Source organism: Hemitrygon akajei, chromosome 15 (assembly GCF_048418815.1).
Source record: "Hemitrygon akajei chromosome 15, sHemAka1.3, whole genome shotgun sequence".
Lineage (NCBI taxonomy): Eukaryota > Metazoa > Chordata > Chondrichthyes > Myliobatiformes > Dasyatidae > Hemitrygon > Hemitrygon akajei.
In genome coordinates, this window is record NC_133138.1 from 75393589 (window position 1) to 75405404 (window position 11816).

Below are 11816 nucleotides of genomic sequence, written 5' to 3' on the forward strand. Positions count from 1 at the left end.
AGGCCGCATCTTGGGTAATGATGAGTCTGAGTACAGAGAGGAAATTAAGAACTTGGTGGCATGGTGCGAAAACAATAACCTATCCCTCAACGTCAGTAAGACGAAGGAATTGGTTATTGACTTCAGAAGGAGTAGCGGACTGCATGACCCCATCTACATCAGTGATACGCAGGTGGAATAGGTCAAAAGCTTTAAGTTCCTCAGGGTGAATATCACAAATGACCTGACTTGGTCTAACCAAGCAGAGTCCACTGCCAAGAAGGCCCACCAGTGCCTTTACTTCCTGAGAAAGCTGAAGAAATTTGATGCTAAATTTCTAAAGTTTAGAAATTAAAACTAAAACCCTCACTAATTTTTATAGGTGCACCGTAGAAAGCATTCTTCTAGGGTGCATCACAACCTGGTATGGAAGTTGTCCTGTCCAAGACCGGAAGAAGCTGCAGAAGATTGTGAACCTAGCTCAGCACATCACACAAACCAATCTTCCATCCTTGGACTCACTTTACACCACACGCTGTCGGAGCAGTGCTGCCAGGATAATCAAGGATAAGTCCCACCCAGCCAACACACTTTTTGTCCCACTTCCCTTCAGGAGAAGGTTCAGGAGCATGAAGATACATACAGCCAGATTTGGGAACAGCTTCTTTCCAACTGTGATAAGACTGCTGAACAGATCCTGGGCCGTACCTTCCAAATATCTGGACCTGACTTGCACTACCTTACTTTCCCTTTTCTATTTTCTAATTATGATTTATAATTTAAATTTTTATTATATTTACTTCGATTTGTACTTCAGGGAGCACGAAGCGCAGAAACAAATATCACTGTGATGATTGTACGCTCTAGTATCAATTGTTTGGTGACAATAAAGTATTTGTATTGACTAAAATGTTACAAAAATATCAATGCACTATGGTTTTGTGGACAAAATTCACAGCTTTCCAATTATATTCTTCAAAAAAGTTACACACATGCCTATTAATGAAATTTAGTATAACCTTCATTATTTGAGATTCATGGTGTGATAAATGAAGCACTTAGTGAAGCAAGGATCAAAAGTTTACAAAAGGACCAGTCAGTATAAACAGAACTGAAAATCGAATGGACCATTTAAATATAAATTTCAATGCATCGATTTCTGAACTCATTACAATACAAGCCTTAATGAAAAAAGATGGAATGTCTTGAAATTTTTAACAGGTGTTGCAATTTACTTCTTATAATGCAAAGTACTATACTCATCCAGGCCAAAAAATATACATACCTAAGCTATCTGACTTGTCCATGTTTGGCCAATAATCAAATAATTCCTATCCAATTGAAATGATTCACATAGATTTATGATTTACTCTGATTAAGATTCATTTATTTATCACATGTACATCAAAACAAGATGAGTCTGCAAGTGTCACCACACATTTGAACGCTAAACATAGCATGCCCAACATGCTCAGAACACAATCAAATACAGCAACAACCGCAAAACAAGGCCCTTTCCCACCCTCCCTCATAACAACTCAGGAATACAACATCTTTTTGGTACTTAGAGTAATATTTTAATCTTTCCACCCTTTATTCAAAACAGACACAACAGTGCCATTTCATTTTTCAAGAAATGGCTTTCAAACATGTACATTCAAAACGGCACAAATAACTTTATGTATTATGGATAATAATGAAGAAACAGTTTTCTCCCCATATCAGTGGGTCAACTTTCATAATCAACTAAGTTATCTTCCAACTATCGTCCAGCACTTCTAATTTTCTCACAAAACCAAATTCACAGTTTTCCTTTACAAACTTAATAACCAATGTTTTTTTTAATAGAAAAACACTACTTTTAATCTCCTCTGTGCCTGGATAACTGAAAGAGATATAATTAACCCCAAAAAACTGCAAAAAATACAAGTCTAATGATCCAATCAACCTACTGTTTAATGCTGCTTGCATTGAAGAAAATTTCCATCTTCACACATTTTATGTAACAAATTATCAAACCAATGCTGTATTTAAATTAGTAACTAAAGTAGCTTCCGGTTAATTGGGACACAGTGGGCCAATACATTTTGACCAAGTTTAAAGGCTGCTCCAATGAGCCAAAGTTTAATGGAAATAGTTAAATAGGTATAAAAAGACAAACTCAGAAACAAATTATGTATTTAAATAATATACAGAGCAAATTAGACACTACCAATGCTATTACAGTACTAAAAACTGCATTAATTTCCTAACAGTTATGCAAATCCTAATAGGTACTGATGGAAGAATTCATCCAGTATATGCTGCATGTATGGGGTGACACCTCTGTGAAGGGGCTTGTCATGTCCATTCTGGAGCAACTCATTCACCAGACACTGAGCTCTCAACTGTGGCTCCAAGAATTGTTTGCATAAGATAGTGGCAACACCCCAGTACACCACTTTGACAAGCAGGCTAAACCAGGTGAGGGTAGTCGGTGAGCCTGATACCCTGGTGAAATAGGGACATGCCTGCCCTAGCTTGTGAAGTCAGCTCCAGCAGACTGGGCAGATGAGATCAACAGTGAGAACCAATAGCCAAGAAGATAACTCTGCAATACTTCATGGAGAACTAAGGGCATGATAAAGCACAGAAATTATGTTTAACCACTGCAACCAAGGAAGGCCTTTGTTTGAGATGACTACTCGTCTGACTGGACCTAGACTTATGAGGTTGAGAGAGACGAAGTCCCAATGCAACGGCTTTTTCACTTTAAAAACTCTCTCGCATAGGTTTCAGTCATCATGTGATACAACAGACAAAATGTTCTATTTTAAAAGTATTCATTCAGCATGATGTGGGGGCTAAAGGCCACACAAGTTCACGTGACTGATACTTATTAGAAACTGTTCAGCAAGTCCCCTGCCCCAATTAAGCAGCACAGTGTCCCAAATAAATGAAGGAAATCCTGGCTATTTTCTCAATTAGCTTTTGTTTTTTTAAGAGTTGTTCCAAATAGTGGCTGCCCCTATTAACTGATGGACCACTTAACCAGAATCAACTATTTCTTTTTAAAGTGTCAATACCATCTCCAACATTGTACTGTTTGGCAGGGTAACTGACTGAGGTAAATTTCCCCAATGACCCTATAGTGAAGAGAAATACGTAGTAGAATATGGAGCTGGTGGGGGGGGGGGGGGGGGGAGAGAGATGATAGACTTGATGGAAATATGGGAAGAATTAAAAATAACACTAGTGTAGGATTAATGTAAATGAGTGCTAGACGATTGGTGTGGTCAATGGCCTTAAGGAACGGTTTCCTTTCCTTGCTGTACACTTCTACAATTCGAATAATATTGCCCATAAATATGTCCAGGTACTTGACATATAAGGAAGATACTAAAGGTCATGTTTTTTTTTCACCAAGTATCAATAATGCAAAGTATCATTTGGTTTAAAGTACTAGAGTCCCACCATAATGGAAATAATTACAACAGAGAAAAGATTAATTTTAAGGAAAACACCGATGAACTATATACATTAGAAGCCTAACTTATAGATATCCTCAATTTTGAGCTCTATTGCCCTGGCAGAACTATTGTTACAGGGCAAACTGTTCAATCACAATTCCACTTAACCTAAAATAGGGAACATGTGTTAGCACAGATGGCAAAGAAATAAATTTACTCTTCCTGCAAACACTCAGGAAAGATCACTTCTTGTACAATAACTCAGTTCTTCCACAACCATTGGGATGTTTGTATACAGATGCAATATATTAATAAAATAGAAAATACCATCTTAATAGTTGCTGATTTTCCTGCAGAACTAAAAACTGAGTATGACGAATAACAGTAGCAGAGAGAACAAAATCATAAGTTGCAGAACTTAAGTTGTCAGAATCCAAAACAAAAGAGAATGCTAGAATACACGGAATATTCACAGCATTTGTAGAGAGAAAACGTGGCAGAGGGCAGACACATCATAGATGGAAGTAGGAAGGGACAAGGAGGAAAGCAATCAAGTCAAGGTAGGAAGAAACAAGAATCATGTAACATGAGAAAGGTAAGAACACAGGCTGCAAAGGGAAAATCTTTGGGGATACAAGAGTCAGAAAGTCTACAGCACAGAAACAGAACCTTTGGACCATCTAGTCAATGGCAAACCATTCATCCCATTGACCCAAATCATTAGTCCCATCGAACCGCACCAAAGACCTTAGCCCTCCATAACCCTCTCATCCATGTACCTATTCAAATTGCTCTTCAATGTTGAAATCAAGCCCACTTGCTCCACACTCTCACCACCCTCTGAGCGAAGTTCCCTCTCATGTTGGCCTTAAACATTTCACCGTTCACCCTTAACCAATGGCCTCTAATTGTCTCACCCACCCAACCTCAGTGAAAAATCCCTGCTTGTATTTACCCTATCTATACCCCTTGAACTTCTACATTCTAGAGAACAAAATCCTAACCTTTACTCTTTCCTGTAGGTAGGTAACCAAAACTGCACACGATACTTCAAATCAGACGTCACCAACTTCTTACACAATTTCAACATAATATCTCAAGCTCAGTACACAAGATATTGAGCTTGTCAAAAGCTTTCTTTACAACCTTATCTACCTGGGACAACACTTTTAAGGAATTATGGACCTGTATTCCCACACCTCTATTCTACCGCACTCCTCAGTGCCCTACCACTTGCCATGTAAGGCCTACTGAGCTGGATCCTCCCAAAGTACAACACCTCACACTTGTATTAAAATCCATCTGCTACTTTTCCAACTGGTCTAGATCCCACAGCACAAATTTGCTGATCCAGTTAACTACGTTCTCATCCAGATTGTTGATATAGATGAGAAATAACAATAGGCACTGCACCAATCCCTGCAGCACCCCATTAGTCACAGGCCTCCAATCAGAGAGGCAAACATCTACAACCACTCTCTGGCTTCGTCCATGAAGCCAATGTCCAATCCAATTTACTCCCTCATCTTGAATGTCAAGTGACAGAATCTTCCTGACCAACCTCCCATGTGGGGCTTTGCTAAAGTCCATGTAAACAACATCTACTACCTTGCCTTTAACAACTTTACTGGTAACTTCGTTGAAAAACTCTACAAGATTGGTTAAACTTGACTAACCATGCAGAAAGCCATGGTGACTTTATCACCAATCATTCCCTGTCTAACCAAATACTTAGATATCCAGTCCCTTAGAATACCTTCCAGTAACTTTCCCACTACTGATGTCAGGCTCACCAGCCTATAGTTTCCAAGCTTATTCTTAGACCCTTTTGTAAACAATGGAGCATTTGCTATCCTCTAATCCTCTGCTGCTATAGCGAACTTATATTGTCAAGATCTGACATAGATTGGGAGACCACTTTGCCAAGCACCTCCACTCTGTCCGTCAGAAAAAGCAGGATCCCCCAGTGGCCACCCATTTTAATTCCACATCCCATTCCAACATGTCAATCCTTGGCTCCTCTACTGTCGCAAATGAGGCCACACGCAGGTTAGAGAAGCAACACCTTGATTCTCAGATTCTCCCTTCTCCAGCCCTGTATCTCTTTCATCAATAACTTTCCAGCTCTTTACTTCACCCCCTCCCACCCTCCTGATTTTACCTGTCACTTTGTGTTTCTTCCTCCCCTCCCCCACCTTCTTACTCTGACTCCTCATCTTTTTTCCCTCCAGTCCTGATGAAAGGTCTCGGCCCGAAACATCAACTGCACTCTTTTCCATAGATGCTGCCTGGCCTGCAGAGTTCCTCCAGTATTTTGTATGTATTTCACAGCAAACTGGCATCTTCTTTTAGCCCTCCTGATTTCCTCAGGTGTTCTCTTGCACCTTATCCTCACACAACTTATATGCATCTCCAAGGTTAATGATCACTTGGGAGACAGTTGTCTAACGTTCAGAGGTGAGATCATGGTCCAGGCCAAGATACAATTAAGTGCTTGAAAATTTACTGTCATCACACTGACTGAGATAACTGCCAAACAAGTTAAGGGTGGTTTATAGTAAGTGTTAAGTTACAAGTGAACAAAAACATGACTTCTACTTCTCCCTGCACAGATGCTTCATAACTTAGTAAGAAAATCTGCATGCTTTTATTTCAAATTCTTAGTATTTTGGAGTTTTCTGCTTTTTATTCACCACCTTAATATAGGTTCAGTACCTAGATCTAGTTTATAAAATCCATGTTTTCTGTGGCAAGCCAGTTATTTTGGCTTTTTTTTTTGAAAGTATATGTAAATCAAGTGTACAGTGAAGTGGACAAAATTCAAAGTAAATTTATTATCAAAGTACATACATGTCACCATATACAATCCTGAGTTTCATGTTCTTGTGGGCATAGTCAACAAATCCAATAACTACACTGAGTCAATGAAAGGGACCACACCAATAGGGTGGACAACCAGTGTACTGTGCCAACACAAAAAGAAAAAGAAATAAAAGAATGAATATCAAGAACATGAGATGAAGACCCCTTGAAAGTGAGTCCATAGGTTGTGAGAACAGTTCAGAGAGGGGGCAAGTGAAGTTATCCTCAATAATCAAGAGATTGATGCTTGAGGAACAATAACTGTTCCTGAACCTGGTTGTTCAAGTCCCGAAGGCTGATTTATACTTGTGCGTCACACCACGTTTTGTAGCAAAGAAACCCCACCACCAACTGGTATTTTGGCGCACACCAACGCAAGTGTAGAGTGATGCAGAAGTGAAAATCAGGGTTACTGCGTAGACTGCAGCTTAGCCCATACGCACAAGTATAAATCAGCCTTCGAACTCCTGCACCTTCTTCCTGATGGTAGCAGCGAGAAGAGAGCATGACCTATGTGATGGGGTTCCCTGATTATGGACGCTGCTTTCATGTAGATGTGCTCAATGGTGGGGAGGGCTTCACCTGTGATGGGCTGGGCCATATCCATTAAATTTTGTAGGATTTTCTGTTCAAGGGTACTGGTGTTTCTACATCACGCTGTGAAACAGCCAATCAATATACTCTCCACCACGCATCTATAGAAGTTTGTCAAAGTTTTAGATGTCATTCCAAATCTTCACAAACTTCTAAGGAAGTAGAGGCACTGCCTTGCTTTCTTCGTAACTGCAATTAAACTGGGCAAAAGACAGGTCCGCTGAAATTATAACACCAATTTAAAGTTGCTGGCCCTCTCCACCTCTGATCTCCCAATATGGACTGACTCATTTGACCTCTGATTTCTCCCTCCTGTGGTCAATAATCAGCTCCTTGGTTTTGTTGACCTAGTAAGAGGTGGTGGTTGTGGCATCAGATTTTCCTACATGGTGATTCGTCACCACCTCTGATTCGGCCCACAGCACTGGTGTCATTAGCAAACTTAAATATGGTATCAGAGCTGCGCTCAGTCTCACACTCATAAGTGCAAAGCAAGTAAAGCAGGGGTCTAAGCACAGACCCGTGCTGCACCTGTGCTGATGGAAATTGTAATGGAGATGTTGTTGCCAATCAAACTGACTGGAATGATATAGAAAGGACCAAAACTCTCATAGTTAACATCATCAATTTAAATTAATTGGTGGTATTAATATATCTATCCAAGTGTACTTGAAACTAACAATAAATTCAGTAAATGTAATTCAGGCCATTAGCATTAAATCTGCCAGATTGGGAATAAACGTCAAGCCTAAATACAAAATTCAATAAACAATGCAAATGAATGATCAATTCAAAGCACTTATGCCATCAAATACTGAACTATTTTTTTCTTATTGTAAAAGAGCCTTTCAAGTCAGATCAACAACTATTCAATATTTGATTCCGTTTGCAAATTTAAAGATCAAGTTATCTTTTTCCTTTAGAAAGCCAGATCTGTAACGTCAGAATAAGGATTGGCCCAAAAGGGCTGGGACAGTTGGTCTGAGGCGCAAAGAAGGGTTGGACATCAGGCACAGCTGGAAAAGGCACTACTTCCCCTCCCTCCAAGAGGGGATTGTGCAATGGTCACTAGTTTCATTAATCATGACACAAATATACCTCAACTGAAAAGCAGTAAGATAAATGTACATAAACCAAATTCTTACACAGAAGCAACTTGATCCTTCTGTTATTGAGTCACAAATTCTTGCACCCAATTCATTGAGTGTTTAAAAGGAAAAAAGTAACTTACTTTCTCTCTGAAATAAGTACAACATACCCCATGTTAGTTTCTGTAATTCACAATTTGTGCAATAACATACAAAGCCATTGCAGTGTAGTTTCACCCACACTGAGAAATCTAATTACACACGTGCTGTACATACAAGTGATGTGGTCATTTTTGGCAGGCAGGGATCACTATGAGAATTCAACTTGTGCATAAACAATCATAAACACCTGTTCTACCATAGCTATAGCAAGAGATTGATTCCTTCTACCCAAAAACACCTTACTCACAAAACATGCAATGGTTTGAAATAAAATAAATATTAAATCACTACTTCAACATCATTAAAAAAAAATTGCAACCAGGCTAATAAACAGAACAGATAACATCAAGAAAACATTCTAAGAGTGATTTGTGATCACAAAGAGGCAAAATTTTGAAGCTGAATAAATCCAAACAGATCCTGATTGGTCTGGTGTATTTCTAGTAATCTCCATTGTTGCATCAAATTTCAAAGATTCAAAGCACATCTATTACCAAAGGTATAAATTATTTACCTTCAAATCTGTCTACTCACAGGCAGTCACAAAGCAAGAAACCCCAAAAAAACAAATTTTAAAAAGACCAAAACTTGCATATGTAAATACACACTGATAACTGTGGGTGGATAAATACAGATTAACTACGATTGAACTGTATTCTAAATCTTCAAAACTGTTCAGGTCCTATTTAGGATTAAATGACATTTCAAACCAAATGGATTTCACACTTAAACTTCAATATATGTGTTTGCTGATAAAACCACATCCCAACATACACACCACGTTTTGTAGCAATCTTCTGAATAGTTTCCATCACCATACACGGTTTACACATAGGCTATGGCAAAAAAATCACAGCAAAGTTTCTCAAAGAGTGCAAGTTTTGATTGGTTTTACAGATCTTCTGAACGTAAATTTTCAATAAATGCAAATCAAACACTCTTAAATAACTACGTCAATAAGTTGAAAACTTCAGTGAAATTCAGCTAAGTTCTTAGTTTCCGTACTTTGGTGCCGTCAAGATCAAGCAAAAAGAACCCATCTCACCAAAATGGACAAAAACATTCGCCTTCGAATCACCCATTAATACCACTTTTTAAAAATCCAGTATGGACTTCCACCAAATTGGAGGAGCAAATTATATGCAAACAATTTGAAAGTAGATACTTGATGTAATATGCAAGAAGACGCACACGAATGCATTACGGCAGATAACTGATGTCCCTTCGCCTGGACGGCTGTGGACACATTTGCAGAGGGGCCCCTTTGTTGTTTGTTAGTGTGAGTGTGTGTACACACACAAGGGGGAGGGGGCGCATCGCCAGTGTGCAGCGTGTTCTCCTGACTCTCCCAACCCCCACCCCTTAAAACTAGTTTAAACCCGAGACATTAAGGAAGAGGGAAGCTCTTTGGGTGGGCTGAACAGGTCACCACTGATCGCAATATATCTGAAATACACAGCGTCCCTTAACTGAAAAAGTTACTTTCAACAATGGGGGGGGGGGGGGGGGGAAGAAGATACCTTTCTTCCCATCAATTTCTGTATGGCGCCAGTTTCGCCGCGATGCTTCATCTCTCCCTAAACTATTCCCCTTTAGATCCATTGAATCAGACCCTACTCTCCCCACACCCATTGATGACCTCCTCCACCAACTAATGCCCGGAATCTCCGCTCTATACCCTGGTCCCAATACCCCTACGCACAACGCACTGCAGCCCATCAGGCCAATCCAGGCGCCGTCACTCACCGTCAGTGAGGGCCCTGAGAGGACGGCCCGGATGAGGCCAGCATGCCAGTCGCGATCCCGGAGAGAGAGGGGTTGTTGTTGGCTGGGCCCAGACCCGGGCCGAGCACCACCAGTGGCCGAATCCCCGAAGAGGCACAGCAACCGCTTCCCGGTCAGCTCGGTTCCCACCGTCGCCATGGAGAGGAAAAGGGCTGGAGGAAGGGGAGATGGATTTATTCCTTTTCCAATAAGCACGGTTTACTCTCTGAAACGGAATCACAACGATTCCGCCATTACACTTTCTGCACCGCCACTGCAGCCGGATCGACGAAACCTGTCAGAACAGCGCCCCACCAGGCCGGAGGACTAGCATTTCACCGTCGCCGCGACCTCGTGATGACAGCGTCCCCTAGAGGACCGGAATACCAGTAGCTCAGCTGCTACGCAAACGTCAGGGCACCATTTCTGCTTTTGGAGTTTGGTACCTGCAGAGCTTGCAAACGTGTCACCAACGAAAGGAAAGAAGAAATATTACATCATTCTATATCTTTTAAAGGCTCTGAAAGCTCGATCCGAATTAGGACACGAAAGCCAGTTGGAGCAACATCAGTTAAATTAAGATCAGAAAATGCTGGAAACACTCAGAAGGTTGGGCAGCATCTGTGGAAAGGGAAACGGGATCACAGATTCGAAAACTACTGTTTCTCTTTCCACAGATGCTGTCTAACCTGCTGAAGTTTCCATCATTTTCAGTTTTGTTTCATATGGACTGCTCTTTATCAGATTACAGTATTGCTTTGCACTGTTGAAACTGTGTTATAATTATGTGGTCTTGTCAGTCTTTTATCAATTATGGTATTGTCTGCACTGTTGAAACTATTTGTTAACCATAACTATATGTAATCTATGTGGTTTTGTGTAGGTCTTGTAGCTTTAGGTTTGTCTAATGGGTTTGTAGTTCCTTTCCGGGGAACGTGCTAAGACAGTAGTGCGATATCGATACGCGGCAGCCTCTCCGGACTCTGGATTGGGGATTACCAAACGTTATGTGGTTTTTCTTGTGTGGTCTGTTTTGCGCTTTTTCATGATATCATTCCAGAGAATGTTGTCTCATTTTTTAACTACATTGTATTTGTGGTTTATAAATAACAATAAACTGAATCTGAATCTGAATATTTTGATTTCATTTTTGAAGAACACTGAAACAGTCTTGCTCAGAGGAAACAATTATGTTTCAGCTGCAAACTGAATGAGAAATTAGAAAAGTGCAAGAAGCGATGGTTTTGATAATATAGCAGGTAAAAAATATATTTGTATGCATTAATATGGTGGTACAGTCAGCTTTAAACAATGACCAACAAAAGAAATGAATTTTGTGATCAAAAAACAGACAGTCAGACAGACATACTTTATTGATCCCGAGGGAAATTGGGTTTCGTTACAGCTGCACCAACAAAGAATAGTGAAGAAATATAGCAATATAAAACCATAAATAATTAAATAATAATAAGTTAATCATGCCAAGTGGAAATAAGTCCAGGACCAGCCTATTGGCTCAGGGTGTCTGACACTCCGAGGGAGGAGTTGTAAAGTTTGATGGCCACAGGTGGGAATGACTTCCTATGACACTCAGTGTTACATCTCGGTGGAATGAGTCTCTGGCTGAATGTACTCCTGTGCCTAACCAGTACATCATGGGAGTGGATGGGAGTCATTGTCCAAGATGGCATGCAACTTGGACAGCATCCTCTTTTCAGACACCACCGTCAGAGAGTCCAGTTCCACCCCCACAACATCACTGGCCTTACAAATGAGTTTGTTGATTCTGTTGGTGTCTGCTACCCTCAGCCTGCTGCCCCAGCACACAACAGCAAACATGATACCACTGGCCACCACAGCCTGGTAGAACATCCTCAGCATCGACCAGCAGATGTTAAAGGACCTCAGTCTCCTCAGG

General features: G+C 40.5%; 1 protein-coding gene across 2 annotated transcripts in view; it reads right to left on the reverse strand.

Moving 5' to 3' along the window:
• LOC140739469 (lysine-specific demethylase 3B-like) overlaps positions 1–10257 on the reverse strand; it is a 119916-nt gene extending 109659 nt beyond the window's left edge. Inside the window, exon 1 of one of the 2 annotated variants that reach the window (XM_073067792.1) lies at positions 9881–10257. In XM_073067792.1, coding sequence (XP_072923893.1) covers positions 9881–10057 — 177 coding nt within the window. In that variant the 5' untranslated portion in view covers positions 10058–10257. The remainder of the gene's footprint in view (positions 1–9880) is intronic. The other variant, XM_073067791.1, reaches the window with a different exon arrangement.
• Between the last annotated feature and the right edge of the window lie 1559 nt (positions 10258–11816).